We start from the raw sequence: 25,366 nt of genomic DNA on the forward strand, positions 1-25,366 counted from the left end.
GCTAAACACTTCAACATTAGATTATTGGAACGACCATAGAAAGATATGGTTCATAGCAAATACCAACCTTTGGGCGGTTATGTCAAACATTTTTGCTACAGATCAAATATCGCAAACTAAGTTAATAGATTAGCACAGATTAGTAATACAAGTTTCCAATTAGAACTGGAAAATCACCGAAAGCCCAAACAATTTACTTCCTGTTGTTGTTCGGCCACCAAAAAGGGGTTTATTATTATTGTTTTGTTGCTAACGAATGAAAAATCAAATAAACAAAACAGCTTTTAGGATGTTTTTTTTAACCATATAATCAGCATGAAATCTTTCGTATTAAGCAAAATCCTTGAAAAAACAGATGAAAGATTGATTGGGAAAAAAAAAAAAAGAATATTACTTAGAAAATATGGGTAGAAAAAAAAAATCAAAAATGGGTGTTTGAGTCATTGAAAAATAAATGGGTGTTTAAGTGCAGCATTCTACATTTCTACGCAATTAGAAAAAATAAATTATGACATCACAAATCAAAGTTAGGAAAAGGTCCTCATTCACCACTGCGGAAATTTTCTAAATATATCTTAAAAAACAAGGCTATTAATTTAGGGGTTTACTTAAAGGCTGTGTTTAAGGTGCATAAATTGTTTGAACATAAACCATGAAAATCAGGGGCGGACTTTTAATATAAAAGGTATAAGTCTTTTATGCACGTTAAATACAACCCTTAAAGCTGTATTTAGCATTTCCCATTAATTTAATATTAAAAATCTAATTGTGAAGAGTAATGTGTGTAGTAAAATATTGATGTTAGTCTTCTAGATTTTTATTTCAAGAAAAATATTGTTACATTTCAATTTTTGATAACTGATTTAAGAAAGTTGTTTAAATGTTTCTAAACAAATTAAACAAACTTTATTTTAAATTTGATTTTTTTTTTTTAATCAGCAAGTAAATTTGATTTCTTGTACGAGTATATATATTTAGTTATCTTACCATTTCACACATTGGATCTTGTTAAAGACATTCTTATTGGTTATCATTAAGGTATATAAGATAGTTGTACTTTTATTATAATAAGATAGTTGTACTTTTATTAAAAAAATATAAAAAGTAGATTTTTAATATAAAAGATACGGAGTAGTTTTTTTATACAAATGATTGTTTTTGACTTTTAGAAAAATCTTTTTTTGTTCTAGATAAATCCTCATTATGTTTTTAGACTTTTAACAAAAGAAATAAAAGCCAAAAGAACTAAAGCAAAAACAATGTCTTCTCAAGATTTTTAAATGAGCAAACGGAAAGGAGGAGAGAAGTGTAAAAGAGATTTGAAAGATTTGTACGAAGCACTACAGTTACCAAAATGAGACAAATATTCTGAGGACTAACCAAATCAGAAAACCAATGACCAAAAATTTTTTGGGTAAGAAATGCTCGAATCACAAGCCCAATGTTTTGGTTTCGGTCAGCTTTCATACGGTTGCAACACCCACTCTTGGGAGGAAGAGCAAGGGTAGCATTGATTGGGACGCACTATGATACGCGATCTAACTAGCACATGTACACTCACCCGCACAAACGGTTTGGTATCAACATTCAAACCAAGTCAAATCCAACAAAGCACCTTTAAGAAAATACAAGACTGATATTAAACCATTGGTAATGCCATTTTGCAACAATGTACCAGAAACTTTTGACCTTGACTACCCACATCTGAAACCTCAGTTGATCAAGACTCGACTCGCAAGTACAAAACTCCTTTATAACATTAAAGACTCCAAATTTCAGCCAAAATTCTAGACTACTAAATGTCTATGGCTTTTGCATTTGAGACTCCACTGCAATGGGAGTTACAAGACTCAATATTAATACGACTTTTACCCTTTTCCTGCTTCAACAGCAAAAGATAAAAAGCCGCTACAAGTTGATGACATTGGATGTAAGATAACTCCATTCATCCGTTTACTCATCCGATGCTTTTGGAGAGTTTTCAGGTGTCTTGAGAGTGGATGCAGTGGTGTTGCCTTTATGTGCCATGACAACTGAACGGAACTCTTCTACATATGATGGATCTCTAAACTTCAATGCAAATGTTGAAAGACCCTTCTGCCCTTCACCTGTACTGTTCATACATGCAAATGTGATCCCTTTTTTCTCCATATTTGTCAGCTTCATGTCAGGAAAGATGCTGGCATTTAAGATCAATCTATAATTCCCTCTGGCCCTCATCACAAGTCTAGCTTTTTTTGTTCCAGTAGTCAAAACATTGACTTTAAGTTCTCCTTTTCCTCGCTCTTTCCATCCACCATCAAGGAACTCAAAAAGTATAGAATCGGCTGTAAAAACCGCCTTCTCATTTTCTTCGCCGGTTTCAACCTGGACTTCTTGCATAGTTGGTATCTTGCTCCCCTCAGTTTTATCAGAAGTTGCAAATAAAGACGAGTTTCCATTGGTACCAAAACTGAAAGAAGGGAACGTGGGTTGGTCAGTTTTAGGAATTGTACCGAATGAAAAGGTTGAACTTGAGAACCCTGTCCCGACAAGTCCTGTAAAAGCATTTTGGCTACTGGATAGCTGTTGAAAAGAGTTGACAGATCCGGTTGCAGGGGTATTTTCATCATTCTCTTTCTCGGTTGCAGGGGTATTTTCACCATTTCCCTCTGCCTTGTCCTTGTTTTCATCATTCTCTATATCCGGTGCAGAGGTATTTACATCATCTCCCACTAACTTGTCCTTGTTTTCATTGCCTTCTTTTTCGGCTTCAGAATTGTTTGGTTCAGGTTGTTTACTAGCATCTTCATTTGCAGGTTCTTTATTCACGCTTTTTGGTGATTCTAACTCCTCAGCAGCTGGCTTTTCAGTATCTATCAGGTTATCAGCAAGTGGTGAAGTGGGAGTGGACTCTGTAGGAGGTACCAAACGAATTGCTGCAAAAGGATTAGAAGTTGGTGCAGATGGGTTTGAAGATGGTTGACTGCGTTTCACTCTCACAATTCTTCGGTTAGCCAGCACTTCTTCACTTGCCCTCTTGAACGTACCAGTTTCTTGTCCCGGAACCTCTTCTTCATCATCAAGACCAGGGTTATCTCGAGATAATTCCCTACCGGCAGCTCTCTTTTTAGTAGGTGGAAGCGTGTTCTCTGCATCCCCCATCAGAAAGTTTTAAATAATATTTGATAATGCTACTCTGGGATTGAAGCTAGCAAGTGATTCTGCAAGAAAACAAAACAAAATTGTTATATATTAGAATTATAGATAAACCTTTAACTCTAAAATTGTCATTTTTTATCCATTATATATCTTATAGAATAATAAATAATATGGATATGCCAAAGCTCTGTGACAAAGGGACAAGAATTATTTGAATAACAAAATGTTGGTCTCAGACAACATTCCTAAAAGCAATAAAGGGTTTGTAAAATGTTTTTCAGTGGTTTTTCTCCCTCAAAATACTATCTTTAGAGTCTGCTATAATACACAAACCAGAGTAAATTAACTTAGATAAACACAGGTAACTTAAAAGACCATGATAATTGTCAGGCTATACAAGATGTAGACGTTATAAACTTTTGCCAGATAATAATTTTTTAATTAGTCAAATTTGAGACAAGACTACACCTACATTCAGTTACTAAATTCGACTATAACTTGTAATAAGCTAGTTACAAAGTACAAAATAGTTGGTTTGATAAACAAAAAATCCAAAGTAAATTTTGTTATCCCTTCCTGATAAAAGAAAATTTCATTTTAAATCTATAACATTCAAACTTTATTTATAAAACTACGGACCTGATAGCACAATGCATTGTAGTTAACATAACATTTAAAATTGGCTCCCGTTCATCAGAGACCAAAAGATCCAGTTATTCCTCGCTCCATAAAATATCATGGAAATTGGTACTTACATGTGAACAGTAGAGGGAACAATTTCAAACCATTATCTGAAAATGCGTCAATATAGGGTAAAAGTTGCCCAAAGTTTATTCAAAAGACTAAAAGTGTTCAAAACATGTAGACAGATAACAACTGTCAACTGGCATGATATTTCAAGGATGCTGTATTCAAAGCTCGTAACTTCCAAAATAGCTTTGTAAATATAATTAGCTTATCACTTGCACTCAATTGGTAAGAACAAAAACTTCACAAAAAAGGTTCTACTACATTCTCCAGTTTGTGCCAATTAGCACATAACCAAAAAAAGTATCTAATCTTGTCTTATTTTTCTTCAAAGCAATAACATCATGTCTGAATACCTATTACCTAACACCAAAAAACATGTGAACCATTCCGTCCTAATCTAAAAATAACATTGTGAAAGGATGTTGACGCAACCCAAGTTCACATGTTACTATTATAACTACATTATACAAACAGCTATGAATTGAACAGCTAAATATTATTGCTTTGTTGTGTTTAGTTGAACGAAACAAACAAGGTCATCCAATTGGTCATTACCATTTCATTATCATAAACTGATTGATCTATAGAAATAAAACATTGCAGTTAGCATCTTAATTCAGTAATTAAAAATCGGTAACATAACCGGGAAAAAAAAGAATATCAGATAAAACATATTCAAATCAACTACCTGTGTTTACAAATATGGTGCCAGTAAAGTTATACTTCATTAGCATGCCTAAACTACAAGTAAAAAAATACATATGACATAAGATCTAAAACTACATATAATGGTATTAAAGACGATTTAAGGGTCTTCTACCAATATCTCATATGCGAAGCTTTTCATAACCTCGTTCTCTGACAATGAACATAGTACATAACCCAACCCAAATACTCCAGCGATCCATAGTAAATATATAATCATCCCAGCATATTTAAGTTTGTCTGCAAATCCAAATCCTATGAAATAATAGTTTTGAAGAGAAAAGGGGGTTAAAATAAACAGCTTGAAAGTTGCTTCTTCATACATCTCATTCTAATAATCTTATGTCCTGACTCCCTAACGACATAAAAGAACAAAAATTTTAAACAACTCGAACAACCCCTATTAAAATCATCAAGTTTTGTTACACTAGATGCAAAATTTTACACTGTGTGTGTTTTGCAAGAGCTTGGCTTAAAGTTCTCAGGCTTTTCTACTTCATAATAAAGCTCCTATTGAAAAATAGTCCTGCTTGGATTTACTTACAAAATCTAACTCTCCTATCAACTTATAAAAGCCCTAATATAGAAGCTACTAAAAGTTACATCCAAAGAGTAGATCCGAAACACAACGCTTCAGCTATTATAGCCACGCATACCCTATCTCCTACATTATGTTTCCATGTCACTCATTTTCAGAACAATATGCACAGTTTTTCTCATCATTGTCGCTGTGAATACTTGTGCATTTTTCAGAAATCTACTTATATGATAACTTCAAATTACCCGAATGTAGTCCTTCTAAAAAGATACTATTACCACACAGCATACGCAATCCAAAAAGCCAAACAAAAGAGGCACTAAATAGTTCGTGATATAAACAACAAACTGGCGAAAATTACGCTAACCTAATCATTTCAACAAAGTCACTATAAGTCAAATCCTTGATAAATCTACTCATAGTAAAATATCTTAAACTAACCTAATCTAATCATTTCAAATCCTTCTTAAATAACCACATACAAGCTATTTAGAAACCGATAAGCTAACAAAAAAAACAAACGAGCAGAAAACATACAATATATCATATATGTATATGTGTGTGTGTATATATATATATATTAAAAAAAGCATATATAATCTAATAGATCAGATGTATAACATATACAACAATATATTATATATGTATATATCAAGTTATAATGATTATATACAATTAAATCACGGAAAACGGTACGGAAACATATCATATATAAATACATATATATATATATATATATTAAAATTAAAATGAAGAATAAGAAAGGAGAAATCAAGAAGGTACCGAGATAGAAAGCGAATAGGTTTTATGTTGATGGCCGTATATCTATTTGTAATAATACGGTCAGTTCGGAGAATATATATGTGTGTGAGAGAGAAATATATATGAGATGAGAATTTTGAACCCTAGAATTTTGACGACTCAAAAAGGTCTATTTTAATCATCGCTTGCTTACTTTTTGTTTACTAGTAATTTTAAAGGAAATGACAGGGTCCGAGTCCAATATCTCAAAGGGTTTTTTTTTAATCAATTTTTTAACTTTTAACATTCGATTTTAAACAATGTATAAATGTTTGATGTAACATATATTAATGCCTATAATTTTCTCTCTCCTCCATAAATCATTTTATTCTTCTAATTTTTTTTAAAATCTTTTATCTCAAAAACAGTACATCAATAAATTATAAAATTTATATGGATGTTATTAAAATTTCATGGTCTTTCATTAGAGATGTTATTCGATATACTTTCGACGAATTCTTAAATCCAAGGACAGAACCCGTACGGCTAAGTCATTTGGCTATGACACTCTATGACATATTAACATATCACTTCCTATGACCTATCACCCTCACATCTCACCGCCGTAACGCTCAGGTACTTGCTCTCGTTAACTATAAAAAAGAACATCTGATTTTTTGTATGAAGTGAAAATGAACATTTGACCTATGTCTCCAAAGGCAAAATATTAACCACTTAATCCAATCATGATACTTTAGTTTTAATTTAAAGGGATAATGTAAATGTAAATATATAAAAAAAAAAACAAAATATAGATATAATGGAAACTAAACGCTATGAGGCGTTCCATTTGCGATCTCATACCAATCGCCTTCTTTATCAGCTGAACATCGTCCCATAATGGCGAGCTTAACCCATGGGCATACAAAACCAGTCGTTCAACGTTACACACCCTTTATACATATATTATTCATAATCACACATAGCCCGAATTAAGGTTTGAAAGGCTTTTTACACACTTGCTTGACGTCACATGGCGAAAATCCTCGCCCCCAAGTTGCCTCACTCTTTTTAGTCTTATAAGTCTTATAAACAACTTGTACGTTGAATTTATGCCATCACATTTTAGCCCAATCGATCCTTAATATCGATATATAAACTTTGGGCGGAGGGGTAAAATGGAGTGGTCCTAAACTCACTAATTGCCATCGACGAACCACTAATCATCAAAACCTTGATACAAGGACCGTGTACAGAGTACAATATGGGTATACTATGAAAAAGCTCCCAAGAAACAGACTAATAGCTAACAAAACTAACTTAAACACCAACAAGGAGCAACAAAAGTTGTGGATATATCTTGAAACTGTTAGTAATCAATGATTGAAAAAAACCTAGATCCACTGAAGTGGGTTAAGGATACGTACAATCACATGGAAAAAACAAAAATAAATACAAATGATTATAAGTAGAAAGGAAGAAAATGTTTGACGAAAAAGACGAATGAGAGGCTTGATATAGACGTTCACATAAATATACCGATTTAATTTGGTACAACTAGATGAATCTGATACGTTCTTTATGTTAAAAAATATGTAAGTGGACTTGATTCTACAAAATTTACAATAGATAACTAATAGATTTGAGGCACATCAGAAGCCTACATCCCATGTTGACAATTTGGCATGCAATCAGGGTGATATATACATTATAATATTATATAGAACATAATTTGATCAATGAAATGTCCATGTTGAAGTGTCACAAATTCATGAGTGTTATCAATCAGCCCAGCAATATTTATCTTAAAACATTTGACACAAATTCAAGACTGGAGTAAATTTGGAATAAGTTTGCACTTATCACCAAATCATTTCACACCCAACTAAAAGTTTCAATGTTGTTTTCTGAATATTTTATCCTATCACGGTAAAGAAACCATGAGGTCATGTAAAACTCAAAAAGACAGGATAGATGTAAATACTTCCTATTACCAAACAAGGATGTTTGGCAGTAAAACACATACAAACCATCAGGTATTATCGTGTAGAATGTGTTCAGGCAAAAAAAAAAAACAGTTCCTTGAATCCTAGATCACAAAATCTGGCTACGTATCATTCTAAGGATAATATCAATACGCTAACGGAGAATAAATCTATAGAACCATCAAAAACTGGAAAATACAAGCCATAACAAGAATCCTAACAGAGAGCAAAACTGCAAAAACACATTTAAATTGGATGAAAACAGCTATATATTGTTATCACCTTACACCACTACAGGTTACAGTAATTTTTTATACATTCCCAATAACACGTAAAATGATTTGAAAGATGAAAATCATCACCTCAGAAAGAATATTGATAGAGAGCGACTAGGGAGTAACTATTTCGAGTACTAAACTGAAGGTGAAGTCTATATATCATATAATGTGTTCGAAAATACAAAAATCCTCGTGCTTACAAAATTACACCACAATCAGGTACCTGGAAAAGAAGGGTAAATCAATTAAAACAAAGATGATATTATGACTGAATTGATTCATTCAACCATTTCTACAGAGCAGTGGTCTTGACGTACTTGAAGTACTTAGTTTCGGTATTGTTTAACTTTTATTTCAAATATAGGTTACAATTTAGAATATAGTTCATGTCGTGGAATCGTGGTGGCACTTATCATCAAACCTGTGGATTAGAGAGGATCCAAAGACATCGATATCATGCTATGAGTGTGATTTGCAAGTGTATGCAACAATGTGTATGTTTGTGAGAAAAATACCTGCGGGAGTTGTGCAAACCAAGAAACGCTGTCTGGAGTCAACTTGGGTGACGTGGTGTAAGCACTGCAAATTAATAATACACGGGAAGCAAAATTAGGCAAAATAGTACAACTAATAAGTAAAGTAAATAAAGAGAAACTGGCAGAAGCTTAAAATGTACATCAATTAAGCAGCCATGGAAATCAACTATAATACCCCCTCAAATTTATTCACATACAAGTCAACAAAATGTACATCAATTAAGCAGCCATGTTAAACACAAAAGGCGGGGCAATAAATTAGGTTTCCCAAAAAAGTATAGAAAGAGAGAAGTAATGATTGAGAACATTTAGAGGGCTCAAAACCTCAAAGAATGTGCATGTATTTTTATTTCTAGAGAAAACCAAACATATGCAGAAAGATGGCCAGTAAGTGCATAAATACACACATACAATATATATTTAGTGTGTGGGTGGACCTAGTTGTAACCTGGTTTTAATTCTGTCTCCTTACAAGATGGTATACTGTCTATGCCATTGTTGATATTGATGCCATAAAGGCAATTGACTGTCCTGCATAGTGTCGTTTCCCAGGGCTAACTAGAAACAGATCAGCTTGGGTTACATACTTACATTGTATCTCTGCATGGTCTAACAGGTTATGTTATAAGCTAAAGAACTCATTTAAAAGGGGCAGGATCCAACGGGTGTTTAAATTTATCTAAAACGATTTAAAAACCTCCTAAATCGCTAACTTTGTGAAATGATTTTGTAACCATATTTAGGAAGTTAACGAATTCCTGAGCGTCCAAACTAGAAAAATCGATGCAAAATATAGGTACGGGTCAGGCTTACTTGACCAGACCCATTCTGACCCAAAACCTTTATGACCTATTACCATAGCCATCCGCTCAAACCATCTTGCTACTTCGAACACAGAACCAACTCTAGACACCTTATACCCAACACTGACCCTGAACAAGTGAACTATAACCAATATATGCAGATATAAGTTATTTAATACAAGGGACCTAAGTTGGATAAGCTAACTTGTGCGTCAAAGATGGCATTTAAGAGAAATTCAATTAATCACCAGCAATAAAATTTAGGAATTTCACACTGCCCCAACCAATTGCTTTTAGGCTGACGGATTTCCTGCATTATTCGTACCCCACTCTTCTTCAGCCTCGTTACCGTTAACGAGAACAGCTCCGTCTGAAGAGTCATTATCCACTGCAACAGCATCCTCTTCTTGGCTTTCCTCTTGACTAACTTCTTGACCGTCAGCAAATCCCTCTTCATTTCCAATTTCTTCTACACCCTGTAGTTACCACAAGGTCAATTGGGATTGTGTTCTATCTCAGCTGGGTAAAATTAGAAAGTTTAGCTTAAACGAAAATGGGGAATGGGTAAAATGAGTTTGAAAGACATCCAAAGTCTAGGTGTGATACAACCTCCTATATTAGGGTTTTCAATGATATAAGTTAATCTTGTTAAGTCCGTATTTTTTGTAATTAAAACTATTACCTAACCACTTATAGAGAGCTTACAAAAGTGAAAGCAATTTTGTGGAGCTAGAAGCCCTCGTTCCCATACACAACGATGATTCCAAGCAAGATGAACAGTTTATAGTCGACTCAATATCGGCATTATCCCCCCATTTAATAATGCGATTCAGCAAACTTTATCCCATGCAAACAAAAATGGACACTTTCTTCCTGAACCATTTCTGAGCATTACCCGACCCAACCAGATCTGTCCATCTTCACACTTCTTACAAACATTAAAAAAAAAGTGCATTAGCTTACCTCATGATCCAACTCTCCATTTTCATGTTGTTCCTCATCGTCCAATTGCATATGTTTGAAGACCTCCACAAGGTTAATGTGTGATCTATCAACATAGTTCACATACTCTGTTGCCGGAGGATAACTACCCCTACATTATATTTAGTTGATAGATTCGTTAATATCATATCTAGTATCAAAGGTCCATACAACACTTAATCGGTCCTTCAACTAAGCTAAGACATGAAAGTCATGGATCATTGATATATAGTACCTATATGTGGCAATGCTTACACATTTAAATAACAAATAAGTCAAGCTGGGTCATGTTTATCTGTAACAGGTCAAATAGATAAACAAAAAATGGAGCTTAAAAACAGGCCAAAAGTCACCCATATGTCTTTTGATTGCATAAAACCTCCTAATCATCTATTAATAAAAACAAAATAAAAAATAAAAAAAGACTACCACTTGAATAACAAAAAAAATATATAAAAAAATTATTCGTATTTTAAAACACTGATCGTATATTAAATTCTTTTTGATACAAATTGTGTTCTAGATCAACCGAACTCGATTCGATCTGTACCAAGACTATCCGTTTTGGCCTGTTATAAAACTCGCCCTTCCCAGTATGCCACCTTTAACAAACCACTGAAATGGTTCACAAGCATGTTAATGAGGCCAGTAACAAGTGGCACAAACAATTTTGGATGATTTTAAACTTTATACTCATATTTAACCCAGATAACATGATACTCAACTCAAATAAAAACAGAAATAAGATGTGGGACATAGATAAGCAACAAACCTTGTCTCTGCAGCTCTTGCTTCAACTTCAAGTGCAATTTGCCAGTCTTCAAACATATTTGGGTACTCTTCAGGATCCGCTAGAGATTCCGCGGCTTTTTGGTTAACCTACATTTCAAGCTAGTTAACACACTTGCAAAATTATCATGTTCTGACAAAACATTGGTTGATATACAAGCTATAGCAAAACTTTGAGACCTGGCAGAATTGTTTGGGCTTTTGGCGACCTTGGCTAACAATAAAATAAAAAACAGCTAAGCATGCTCAAAAGCACAAAACATTAAATAAAATTTCATCACCGTACTATAACGATGATTATTTAAGTCAAACACGAGCTTCATTTCCGTTTTAAAAATGTAGATGACCTCAAAAACCTCACCACCCCAGAGAGCTGAACTACAGTAAATTGAGCCCAAAAAAAAAATAGTAAAAGATATTTCTAAGTCATTTGTAATAATATCCAACCTTGAGTACTTACACAAGTAAACCATAAGCAATTGAACAGCAAAAGAGAGAACTTAAAAGAAAAAAAGACTGAGAAGTGGATAACCTTGTTAAGGTCTTTTCTCCAAAGAGCAACTATTTCTGAAACCTTGCTAGGAAGATAAGACCGAGCCATCAGAGCAGCCTCAGGTATACGATTGCTGAGAGAGAGAAGTGTGCATAAGAGAGAGAGAAAGAGAATGAGGGATCATGGGAGTATGCGCATTTCCAGAAATTCTGAAATTGTATATTATGCCCATCATCTTATGGTCACATTCATGTTGGTTAACGCAAGATATTATATATCACAATCTATGTTATCAATTTCGGTGGTATACCAGATTTCGGATGGTTGACACAATTTCGGTTTCATATACCGGTTTCGTTTTCGTTTCTGGGAAAACCGGTGGTATTGACCGAAATTTGACCTTTTCTATTTCGGTATTCTCGGTGGTTTTACCTTTTTTTTTTTGGGCCTAATTTAATAACATTCAGGTTCTTTTTTTCTTTTTTATGGCCCATTCTGTTTTCTGCTTTCAGGATTCTGCTTTTTCGTTTCATGTAGACATTCTATTTTCTGTTTTCTGCTTTCAGAATTCTGTTTTCAGTTTTCTGTTTTCTGCTTTCAGAAATCTGTATTCTGTTTTCTGCTTTCTGCTTTCAGAATTCTGTATTCTGTTTTCTGCTTTCTGAAGTCTGTATTTCAGTAATTTGAATTCTGTTTTCAGCAATCTGAATATGTTTTCTGTTTTTCAGCAATCTGTTTTGTGTTTACAGCAATCTGTTTTCTGTTTCAGTGCTTCAGCACTTCCAGGTTTCATCTTTTTCTTATTATTTATGTATATACATCTATATATATATAATTATATATAATATAATATTAATAATATTAATTACCGGAATACCACCGAAATACCATCCGAAATACCGAAATTTCGTATACCGGTCCTTGAACGAAACACCGAAATACCAGTTCTTAACTACTTAGATCACAATTACAATAGATAGATATTCAAATATGATAACTTTTTAAAGGACAAGCCTATTGTTAACAAAAAGCTCAAAAGAATTCAGTTGGGTCAACCCCATCAAACCAATTTTCACATCTTACCTAAACAACCCATTATTCCACCTATATATGACATGTAAAAGAACCAACCTGTCAACCAAGACATATAAAGACTGAGGACTAACCTGTCAACTAACAACTGCAGACAGTCTTCCAATTTACCCAACATAAAAAGACAAGCAAAAGCGACGTTGTTCTTTCCACTCTCTCTTGCAAAAGATGCAAGTTTTTCTATCTCCTCGGCATATCCCAAAGAAGAATACAGCAACAGCAGACCACTCAAATCTTTTGCATGCTTCAAACAATCTTCAGCCAGGTTCAACTGTGACGTGTTAATACTATTATTAATAATCACGTACAAGCTATAATCATACGAACACTGAACCAATAAATCGAGAGAACTTTTATTCTGAACATATAGTTTATTAATCAAGCATTATTTGTCTTGAAATGAAAGCTTAAACTTAGTGTAACAAAATTTTCAAATCAAGACATACCAGTCCAGCAGACAAAGCCAATTCACCCAACTGCTTCCATTTCGACTCGCTTTGTGCAACTACAGCAATATCCTGTATACATGGAACCAATGGTGTCATAGATTATAAAGAGATAAGCATATCCCCTGGTAGCGAATGACACATGATTCATAGAGAAGGGTACTTACTGCTTAGATTCTATCTTTTAGCTGTAGTATAAGTAGAGTATAATTACCTTTGCAATCTCTAGTTTACCAAGCTGAATGGCTAGCTCAAATCTGTAGTCAGGGTCTGTAGCAACTTTTAAAGCATCCTCAATCATTCCTCGTGATTCCAGAAAATGAGCAACACTGTCAAACAAATTATGTATAAGATTGAGATCCAAGAACTTCCCATACAAGATCCATGATGCTTTCCTTTTCCAAAGTTTGTATTTTGAGTAAGATATCAAAGGCTTAGACAAACATACTGTTCCTCCACATGTGACATTTAAACAATGTAAGATTTTTGCATTTGAATATATGAACTATACCTATTATGATGCTCCATTGGAATTGAAGGCAACACAGAACTAGCTCGCTCTAGGTCTCCGCGCATAATAAGAGTTTTATACTCGATCAAGGTGAGCAGGAGTGTGTAACCAATGACACTAACAAAAAGAAGCAAAAAAGTTGTAAAAAGAAGCAAAAAAGTTGTATATCCAAAATGTTAGCACCAATGCCTACTCACTTGAATTCCTTGTCAATGAGATAAACCCTACTTTGATTGGCTAGATATCCTAGAAGATACATCGGGCGGTCCAAATGAAACATTGTGGTTACCTACAAGAAATATCAGATAAATTACCAGGACATCAAAACAATATCTGACTGACTACAGTATTATGATAGGTATTGATGATTGACTATACCTCCCCACCAACACAGTAATTGAGTCGCCATGAAGAATTATTGTATATAAAACAGTCACCAACCCACAATCCTGTTCTGACCCTTTCACTGACTTCAGAGAGAATTTTAAAGGAGTCTTCAATACCATCCTCATCTACAGATCGTCCACTATCTAGATGTGCTGACACTACATCACGCTGCAACATATGACCAGAATATTAATAATAATCAAACTTTTAGCAAACCATAGCCGGTTCCCAATATGTTTTTAAGGTTGGGGACTACGGTGCACATGTACACACATGTATAAGGATCCTTACATTGTACTGTAGTATGTAGAATGACGAATCACTGGCAATTGCTACCATATCACCACCGTCTGCCCAGTAAATGTTCTGGAAATACAAGTAGATAATTAGAGTCATGCATCCATGATGAATGTCTAAAACCAAAGATGACACGTGTTGTCTAATTAAATGAGGTAAGAGCTGCTTACCTTGACATTAACATCAATTCGTTGAATCAATCTACACTCAGCCCAATCATAGAAACATATAAAATCATTTGAGCATATAGCCAGCAAAGATCCTCCATAGATGCGCTCCGCAGAAAATGTTGGTCGGATACTCTTCTTTTCCTGATTAAAAAAAATCCATATAAACATAAAAGGATTCACATTAGCAGCTACTTTCTGCAGGATATATACAAAGAAGGTAGCCTAACAATTATACAGAACTCTAATACTAAAAAGTAGTGGTACGAAGATGGGCTGATTGTAGAAGTTGGGTGCAGAATACCTTTTATATGTGGGGTGGGGTTGACCCAAAGCATTTCATATCATATATTATATTACACAATCAAATACTCATATTGGTTCAATATTAAACTAAAAATAATAATACACTATTTAGAAGATTGTAATTTGTATACCTTTATACATTTTGACCAACTTCCACTTTAAGCTTAATTTTTCAAGCTTTTTTTTTTGTTTGTTAGTTTTGTTGAGAAAAAGGGCATAAATACATCACCAGAATTCACCTTTACAAATAAGATATATCTGCTTCAACAGATACAAGTTTCAAATGAAGACTAGATAGGAAAAAGATGGGTGAGAGAAACATAAGCAGAAATCAGATGGCCACTAGCTAGTTAGCATTATGTCAAGTGTATGTATATTATCTACTTAAAAAATGATTACATTGCTTCTTGATCTAAGTAATGATATGCTGAAAGAAAGTTCCCAAACCTGGAAAGATTTGTTAAAGATCTTGATCTTAGTTGTGCTCTCCCTAACAGCATATTCACCATCAGATGACCAAACAATCTCCAATGCAGAGCCAAAGGATCTATTCCTCCATGCCAAAGCTGTATATATAATGTATTCACCATCACCACAGACAACAACAAACCTCCCATTTGGGTTGTGTTTCAAGCTCTGCAAGAAAGAGAACAATGCCAGAGACACGTTAAAACTAGAACCAGCAAGTCAAAAATAGTCAAAATTGGACATGTTTGTTAGTACATTGAATATTATTGTTTGGCAGGTAAATCAACAGACCAACTTAACCTGGTCCTAAAGTGATGCAAGCACCATGATAATACATAAGATACAGCACGCGTAGAGTATGTCATAAAGATCAAGGGTCTGCATATATCAAAACCAAACCGGACCAGTACCGAACCAGACCCGAAGTTTTAAGAGTATGGGAACCTGAGAAGTAAATTGTAAAATAACGCTCCTTATCTTTTAAGAACAGCTTCAGGCCCATATAAACTTTGGGCTAGCAATTAAATCCTAATTCTTTCCCTAAAGTGATAATATGTCATCATAGAAATAATAGAAAAAAAATTGGGTTTCGACCAAACTGAACTGGACAAAGCACCCTAGATTCGGTTCAGTATGGTAATGGTTCAAATTCATAGTTTTGCGCCAAGTTGTGGACACTCTAATAGTAATGTATGTTATCTCATTCTCAGTTTGTAGGAAACCTACGACACAATAACCGCATAAACTCACCTGTGGATAAAGATCACATGTTCCTAACTCTTTGACTGCTAAAGGCAACCTCTCTCCATCAGAAACCTGAGAAGATATGGAGAAAACAAGTTACATCTTAATAAGAAATAAAACACAAAAGATACTGTTCATCTCCAGCAAGAGAAGAAACAATATGAGCCAAAACCTCATAATCAGCTCCCACAGTCCGAATATTAACGGTCTGAATTTCATTATGCTTAGCCCATATAATCTTTCCACTGCTGTCCATGCTAGCTACAGGCTCTTCTCTACCTACTTTCACCATTATAGTGCCTTCATCGTAGCCAAAAGCAATTCTGTACAGAAGAAAGATGCGTGAAACAATGAACTCTTTTCGATGAATTGTATAACACATACCGATTTCAAATATCCTTCTCCAAATTTTTCAGTCAACATAACTAATATAAAGACCTAATGGCCAAGAACTTAATATTGTCAAATGATTAATCAAAGAATAAAGAGCTCCTAAAGATACAAGGACTCAAGACAGCAGCTGTACTAATCATAAAACTGCTAGGATATGCACAAAATAGTCGCAAAACAAACTTACCGTCGTGAACTTTTCATGTATCCAATAGCCCAAACTCTTTCAAGCCCATAGTTCAAAGTGTTCTCAAGTCTGCACAAAAATTGGATAACCTGAATAACTTAAGATATTGCAGATACCAAAAAAAATAATATCAGAATGATGAAAACCTAAATTTGCAATTACAAAAATGGCTGAGTTTTACACAAAATACAACCAGATCAGTTGGCAAAGATTCAGAAATCGGATACCTAGAGACTCGAGCTATAGGTATAACAGAAAACATGGATCTTATATTTCTTCACGTCTCATGTGTCAGTTTTTGCTCTATATGTCCTAATCAGCACAGAATGCTAAACTTATGGATAACTATACCAATTAAATTGAGATCCATGTGAAGATGGTGCTAATAAAAACCAACTCAAAACCTTAATTCTCCCTTGATATTTGGCAACAGAGTCAACACTAGCTTCATATAAACTCTAATCTGGATTGAGAAGAGACAAGACTTTGAACCTAGAAAACTGTAAAGATCACGAACCAGCATACCTATAAGTAGTTGAATGCCATATACGTACAGTACCATCCTCGGAACCTGTGATTATTATTGGCAGCTCTGGGTGAAAGCATACAGCTGACACGTTGTGTGTGTGACCTTCTAAAGTCTGAACACAAGATTTGGTTTGATAATCCCAGACCTGTTTCAAATGTTCTATAACATAAGTGATAAGTCCCAATTAACGAATCAATTAAAAAAAACTGCCAGGCAAAACAAATACACAGACCTTAGCAGTATGATCATCTGATCCAGTAATTAGATAAGGTTTATCACCGCCTGTAAAATAATCCACACAATTCACTCCTTTGAGATGGGCATCTAGTGTGAAATTAGGATCAGGTGAGCCAAGATTCCAGATCTGAAACAAGAAAAAAGATGATGCATAACCATCCATTACAGTATGACCACACTAATTGGTGTCAATTACTAGGAAAACCTTGTAAAACTACCTTTATGGTGCGATCAAGCGATGCACTTGCAAATGTATTGGTGTCTTTTGGATTGATTGTCACTTGCATGACATAATGGGAATGTCCCTCAAATATTTGAGTACAATACCAGCTCTTCTCCCAGTCCCAAAGCTTTATAAGCATGTCATCAGAAGATGACAGTATATATGGGAGGGTAGGGTGGACAGCCACACACCGAATATAATCTGTATGTGCCTCAAATACTTTAACTTTATCCATTGTGTTGTAATTGTACACACGGATAAACATGTCATCTGCTCCGGCAACAACCCACTGTTTGCGGGCTGCAAACTTTGCTGATCTGACTGCAAATAGGTTGTTTAAGCATCAGAATCCAGATTTAATGTCCACTCATGCTGAAAAGATATATGGATCTAATGTATCAGACAACAGGAATAAAGATCTCTGACCTGGTAACTCGGTTACCTCAAATGATTTTGCCGGGGCCTGCAATAATGCGTACGATACGAAAATTACATCAAACAATGGTGTTAAAATTTCTGTTACAAGAAAATAATGGTAAAACATTCTACAAACAATATAAGAGTGTTGTCTATATTTATGTAATATGGTATAGTCATCCAGCAAATCCTCTAACTTGCAAAAAACATCCTAAAGAAAACTATTTAGCAGTTACCCTAAAAGCATTTGATTCTATAGCTTAAAATGACTTATGAATCACTTGCATAACCATAACTTAATTATGCTTCTCAAGAATTGCATCACTATCATCTGTGATATAGAATATAACTTTTCTGACAATTTAACCATCGATTACTTTAGAAAGATATAGGACATGGCGTGATAAAATGAACTGTTCTGTCAGAACAATAAAAAGATTGTTAGCTCATCCAAGGTATACCCATAGAAAGGAATCTATGAAAATTTGAGAGTTAAGTCAAGGAAGCATAACGAAAACAAGCCTTTAGACCACAGTCATGATGCAGTATTATCAATTACAAAAGCCAGAAAGCACAAAAAAATCTAAGGTAAAAATTAGGTTATCCATCAATTGTGTTGTCTCTTTGAGCTTATATGTATGCTAGCAAAGCTTCTGCCAATAAACTAGTAATTAAACCAGCATGTCTAGACCAAATGACAGATAGCAAATATTTCTTCCACTTAGCAGCTATGAAAGGCCTAATGGGAAAGTTAGCAACTTAGTTGTTGTCCTATGCGGGTATGATTATTACTTCATCCAGTTAGCCACTGCACAAAATAAATTCAGACCGTACCTATGCAGCATTATCTTTTATCCCAAAACTTTGGTTACGGTTCCAGCAGGTACTGTTATCTTTGATCATCGATCAATATATTACCTTATTAATCTACAAAAGGGCTGCAAAATTGACGGATGGGGACGTAGGACTATTATTCTTTTCTATAAGTCGTATCTAAGGGTAACTATGAACCTAAATTCTGCAAGCAAGCTGAATCTTACTACATAAATACTTTATACAATACAATATACATCTTCATAATATGAACATATGTCTACTTTTTATAGTAAAATATAAAATCACTAAACTATTAAATCATCCTGCATCTTAGCTAAAACTTGCTCTTGCTTTAAATTGCTAGATAGTATCATACCTGAGACTGAGTTGAGTAATCCCAGATGCACACTGTTCCTGAATACAAACTCGTAAGGATCCTATGAAAAAAAACACAATTCAACCAATCTCCTTCAATAAATAAATCAAACAAAACGAATTGCTCACTAATCAACTTCCACACACCAATAATCAAATTTACCCAAACTACAAAATTAAACACGTCTGTATTTACCATGGCTCTGTTGGATGCAGATCCACCGACTTTACTCTTTCCGATCTTTGAGCAAGTTTCCTCTACATAATATCACTTCTCATTAGTATCAATATCCAGTAAATATATATCCACACACACACACACACACATACATATATATATACATATATGTATGTAAATTTTAATGTATATATTTATTAGAAAATTGTCTAGAGCTTCTATATGTGCAATCTAATTATTAAGTAAATCTCACAAACTCACTCAATAATTACATTATATTGTATCATTTTTTGCATATATATATATATAGAGAGAGAGAGAGATAAAATTCAAACTCTATATATACACAATGTAATATTTACTAAGCAAATTTCAAAAACTACACATATCTATATCTATATACAGATATTTCAAACTATTAATTATTAAAACTATTAAATAATTAATATCCAAAACTTCAATGTACGTAAATAGATAGATATGCTGTACATGCGCCTATATATATACATATATATATATGAAATTGTATAAGTAAAAGTACCTTGATCTCGAGTCTGAGAGGCTGTTCCAAAGCAAAACGCACACAAAAACAAATTCAATCACCAGTTAGTAAATCAGATCCAAGTAATAACAACAATGTGAGTTAAATAACTGAATAAATGATCATATAGATACAGATTTACGGCTAGATCTGATGATCAATATTATAATTAATACAAATTTGTAAATCAAAATTACAAATATAGATATAGATGTATATATATACATATATAAGTATGAACTCTCACCATTGTTGAATGTTATGAAATTAGGTTCTTCTGATGTGAAATCCTGTGAGAGAGATCCGGATACTGAACCTCGGTCCGAATTCAGATTGAGATCAAGAGAGAGAAACAGAAATGTGTATATATATATATAATGTAATGGCACCTATATATATAGGCGTGTGTGAAATATATATATATATATATAGAGAGAGAGAGAGAGAGAATGGGGGCTTGCAGATGCAAAGAAAGAAAATATTTTGATAGTAAAGTGACTAATGCTTTGATCTTAAGAAATGGAGTGTGTGTTTTGTTATGAATTTCTTCTTTTATATGTTTGAGATGGAATTCATTGCTATAGTCGGTCGAAATTTATTTACTTTTTACGAAATTTTATACGACAGCAACTTTTTTTTATTTCTTTTATTTTTATTATTTTTATTTTATTTATTTAACTGTTCATTTAATTATTTAAATTTAAAAATGTACCATATATTTTCTTGGGCTAATAGCTTGGAAAGTACTCCAACTTTGATACTTTTATTTTTATGAGGCTCGGGAAAAAAAAATTGTTATTATGAGGGAAAAAAACGGCTAAAATAACTTTAGGGGATCATGACCTCCTTATGTTAACGTGGACTTTTTTAACCAGTTGTAGCTTTTCTTTTCTACAACTCATCTACTACATACTTTATATAGTGTTTATGTATATATAGTGTTTTGTATATTGTATAAACTTATAACAATTTGAATATATATGAGCTTATAACAATCAGAATATATATGAAAACATATTTGATTTCTCAATCGTATTTTTTTAATGGTGTTTGAAACGATGCATTGCTTTTAATATATGATAGAGAAAGAAGGTAACGACATGCCATCCTAGTTGGCAACTTATGTGGCATGATTATGATTATGTGGCATTACAAATTTGATATTTATTGAAATAAAAATTACAAAGTGACTAGCAACTTGATCATGACCCCGTAATTGAAAAATCGTCGGTTTCCTTCTTTACGATAGATTTTTTTTTTTAGCCTCACAAAAACAAAAGTGTCAAAGTTGAAGTATTTTCCAAGTAATTTGCTTTATTTTCTTCTATCAAATAAAATCTTTTTTTAATTTATAAGTTATCTACTATTTTTAAAATTATTTCAACAAGTTATTACATATAATGCCTTGAATATCTATTACATTTATTCATTACTAATATTATATATAAAAAAAAAATGTTGAGGGTACACTTCACCCTTAGAACAACTATACTTTCTCTTTGTAACACTTGCCGCTTATAAATTAACTAAGAAATTTTATTAATTTTTTTTCACCTTTATCTTTTTATAAATAAGCTTTATTATTACAACTTATATAAATTATTATTTTCTTTAATTTATTATATTTTTGATTAGTAAAAATATATAATCTATTTGTTTCTATTTTTTAAGATGAAAAGATCATAACTTTGGTTCATGTTTGTAAAAACTTATCTCAACAATCTCTTCAGTTTTATCATTACCATGATTTTACTAGCAAAATATCAATTTTTAAGAACAAGACCTTATAATATAATAAAGAAAAAACAAATACTTTTCACTTATAAGCTCAATAAACACAAACCCTAACTATTATCTTCTTTAATTTCTCCAAATCAAGCTATTATTATTATCATAAGAAAGTTAGGGTTTAGTTTAGGAAGAAAATGAATAACTTTTTTGAAGATAAGTAGATGAAAATTAGAGAATCAAAGTTTATTCTTCTTGTTTTAGCTTGAAGTTGGTTCTTCACATTTCATAGACAATTACGAGGTATTTTGTAGTATTTTGTGGTGATAAATTCTTATTAGAGGTATTTTCTACTGTTAGTTACACTTTATACCCATGTTATTATCTAATATTTCACTTTATAACTTAATTATCATAGGGTATTAACTCATTTATCTTTACAAAAAATTTCACAATATAAATAGCACCTTTTAAAGATTAAGGATGTTACAATGTTGAAAATTTGAACCCAACCCATGCTAATCATCATTTACGACTCTATGTTGTGCATGCATGGATTACGTTGGATTGTAACAACCAAAGCGAAATCAAAACACTTGAGATGGTAGTAGTTGACGAGTTGATATGTTTTTGTTTAACTTCTTTTTGTTTCATTTACAATCTAATGATTTCATTATATTATCTATACAAATATTTATTATTTTTAAAAATTTTTCATAACGTATTATAAAATTAAAAATTATCGACACTTGCCAAAACTTATAAAAAAAAATATGAGGATACACATTTACAAGCCTAGACAAAAAATCTTGAATTTTATTACATATTTTACCTAATTATAACTATAACTAAAATTATAATAATGGAAGCAACAAACCTACATACAAAATCGCGAACTCTAAAAATCTGTATCAAATATTAAACTCTAAAAGTCTTTATCAAAAAAAAATCTTGAATTTCAAATATTATTTTGATCGTCAATTCGCGGCGGAAAGTATCTGGGTTGATGCTAGGGAAATCGATAGTGGTTAGTTTTTTTTTATCCTAACATTTACTGATTCTCATGTTCATAAATCAATCAAAGTGTCATTTTTGTTAGAAAATAACAATGACAATAATATAGGCTATTAATTGTTAGTATTTGATTTGTTTTACTTCAGCCAATCCACAAGACCAAAAGGCCAGGCCCTTTTGGGCTTTTCTTCCTAGGCCATAATTCTACAGGAGCACACCACCTTTTTAATAATAATAGCCTATTATTGTTAGTAGTCCATATATCTTATAGGCTTAGCCGAACCCAATATGTAGCATTTTAGTCCCTTATTTATACTATCTTATAATAATTATCATATTCTCTTTCATAAAAGTGTTAGATGGAAAATTACTATTTTACCTTTTATAAATTAATTTACATCATTAATCCTTTATCTTCTAAATACTATCACTTTACATCAATTACATTTACACAAATTACTTGCATAGTTGCACCCACCATGAACACCACCACCACGGCCACCGTCACCACCGCCAATCGTCGTCACCACCAAACCACCGCCGCATTGCGTGGGTACAATGCTAGTAATCTATTATATAAATAAAAAACAATTATGATAAGATTTTTTTAAAAGGGTACTCTCATGCATCCTTTTAATTAATTATGACATCACCATACTTTATCGATTTAAAATTTAAAATTATCCTTTCTTTTTTAAATATATCTCACTAATATAAATTTTATTAAATGCTCACAATATTATATATGTAACATTTTAATCACCTTAATTTTTTGTTATAATGGGGCGAAAACTATGGTGTCTTTTAAGATATGTTTTACTCTTTTGTTTTTACCACCAGTATGTGTTTCAACCATGTGTCCACAGCTACACAAGTTTAGTTTCCGTTTAACTTCATTTACATAATAACTTATCACAACTTTTAAATATATTAACGATGTTATTATATATTTTAACATGATAATATATTTTAAAGCTACCCGGATAGAATTCGGTTTATTTGTAAAACGTTTATAAGTTAACTCGGGTTGATTAACTAGTAATATTTATGCAACACATAAATAAATATATGTCACATTTTTCTTCCTGTGAGCTCCAATGTTTATTTCCATATTTATAATCTTTAGACAGCTCAATCTTATCATATCATAGTTTATAGTTTATATTATAGAGCTACAATAAAATAGAATAATATATAATATATAATATAATATCTATATAATTATTAAAAGAATAAGAATCCGAACGATTTTAAGGTCTCTAAAAATTTAAAGCTATTTTATAAAATTGCCACATAGGACTCAATCTTATGTGTCATCTCTAAACTTTTTATATTATATTTATCTAATATTTATATATGCATCTAATAATAATAATAATAATAATACCTAAATTAAATTCAAATGTCGTATATATTACTAAAAATATATGTATCAACATAGAATCAATATTAAGTACTTGATTTGAGATCACTTCGAATCTATGTTTTGAATTTAAAATATTAAAACTTTTTAAATATTTATTTATATGTATTTCATTTTTGCTATTTTCTTTCTTTTTTGAAAACAAAAATTTAAATTCAGTTATTATCTTATAAGTATTTAAACTTATTGTCTTTATATTTAGTCAATATCATTGGACATTATAGAGGGTTTCTCATCAAAGAGTTTAATAGGAAATCTATTTTATGAAAACTCTTTACCGTGAAATGAGTTAAGATAACTTATGATAGACTTTTCAGTATTTGTGAGTACTTCAAAACTTTTTTTAAAGAATAGAAAATATATTTATTGCAAAGTCACACCATTCAAATTAATAAATCAATTCTAAAATTGCCGCACATTGTGCGGGTTAAATACCTAGTATAATATATATCTATAACTCTTATAAAACAATAGTTAACCAAGCATTTTAAAGCCCTCTTGCAATCTAAAACTAATTTGAAAAATTGCCACATAAGATTTTATCCCATGCTTCAACTCCATATTTTTCTTTAAATAAACTATATAATTAGAAAACAAATGAACGTATATATGTTAAAATAAATAAATATATATTGTAAGAATATAATATCTTCTCATAAGATAAAATGATATCTTCTATTTAGTTTAAAAAATCACGTTTATACCTAATGATATTTCATTATCTTTTTTATTCAACATTTATATGAGGTTCCTTTCGTTTTTTTATGGTGATTATATGAAAATTTGCTAAGGTCGTTGGTTAGTTGAAACTCTCATCGCATTAATCATTAGTGGCAATATTTGAAGTTTATAAACTTTTTATCACCACTAAATTATATTCATTTATATGAGTTAAGAGCTTTGCATAATATCATAACTTTCTGAAAGAGTTATGTTAATTCTTTCGTTCATATCACTATGGAAATTATGTACAATTTTTGGTTTAAATCTTTTATCTTTTTTTGAATTTTATGATAATGGTTAATATAATCTCTTTTTTCTTTTGTTTTTTAACAATACAATTTTTCATTGTGATAATGAGAAAAATATTATGATGGTAGACGAAGAGTTAGTTCAAAACAAGTGTATATAACAATTAGTTTAATGATTG

The 25,366-nt window shown here is 32.3% G+C and overlaps 2 protein-coding genes across 6 annotated transcripts; both read right to left on the reverse strand.

Annotated features, from left to right (window-relative positions):
- Nucleotides 1–1,616: 1,616 nt before the first annotated feature.
- On the reverse strand, nucleotides 1,617–6,047 carry LOC122607769 (nuclear pore complex protein NUP50A-like). Its single transcript, XM_043780806.1, has 2 exons — nucleotides 5,918–6,047; nucleotides 1,617–3,203 (listed from the first exon to the last, which is right to left on the reverse strand). The coding sequence occupies exon 2, from the start codon at nucleotides 3,142–3,144 to the stop codon at nucleotides 1,954–1,956; it is 1,191 nt and encodes a 396-aa protein (XP_043636741.1). The 5' UTR covers nucleotides 3,145–3,203; nucleotides 5,918–6,047; the 3' UTR covers nucleotides 1,617–1,953.
- Nucleotides 6,048–8,093: 2,046 nt separating this feature from the next.
- LOC122608688 (coatomer subunit beta'-2-like) lies at nucleotides 8,094–20,442 on the reverse strand. Of its 5 annotated transcripts, none has more exons than XR_006325289.1 (26): nucleotides 20,299–20,442; nucleotides 20,052–20,072; nucleotides 19,529–19,590; nucleotides 19,334–19,394; nucleotides 18,151–18,187; nucleotides 17,720–18,045; nucleotides 17,497–17,628; nucleotides 17,261–17,409; nucleotides 16,736–16,804; nucleotides 16,331–16,481; nucleotides 16,165–16,230; nucleotides 15,394–15,582; nucleotides 14,644–14,784; nucleotides 14,468–14,542; nucleotides 14,168–14,344; nucleotides 13,987–14,078; nucleotides 13,790–13,906; nucleotides 13,493–13,607; nucleotides 13,279–13,350; nucleotides 12,907–13,103; nucleotides 11,780–11,873; nucleotides 11,231–11,337; nucleotides 10,441–10,570; nucleotides 9,762–9,953; nucleotides 8,654–8,717; nucleotides 8,094–8,361 (listed from the first exon to the last, which is right to left on the reverse strand). XR_006325289.1 is itself a non-coding variant. In XM_043781778.1 (26 exons), the coding sequence occupies exons 1-25, from the start codon at nucleotides 20,299–20,301 to the stop codon at nucleotides 8,692–8,694; spliced, it is 2,760 nt and encodes a 919-aa protein (XP_043637713.1). In that variant the 5' UTR covers nucleotides 20,302–20,441; the 3' UTR covers nucleotides 8,094–8,361; nucleotides 8,654–8,691. The 5 variants fall into 5 exon arrangements, 2 of the variants coding, with proteins under 2 accessions (XP_043637713.1, XP_043637714.1); XR_006325287.1 differs by having other exon boundaries at nucleotides 9,726–9,953; nucleotides 20,299–20,441; XM_043781778.1 differs by having other exon boundaries at nucleotides 9,803–9,953; nucleotides 20,299–20,441.
- Nucleotides 20,443–25,366: the final 4,924 nt, after the last annotated feature.

Source organism: Erigeron canadensis, chromosome 7 (assembly GCF_010389155.1).
Source record: "Erigeron canadensis isolate Cc75 chromosome 7, C_canadensis_v1, whole genome shotgun sequence".
NCBI lineage: Eukaryota > Viridiplantae > Streptophyta > Magnoliopsida > Asterales > Asteraceae > Erigeron > Erigeron canadensis.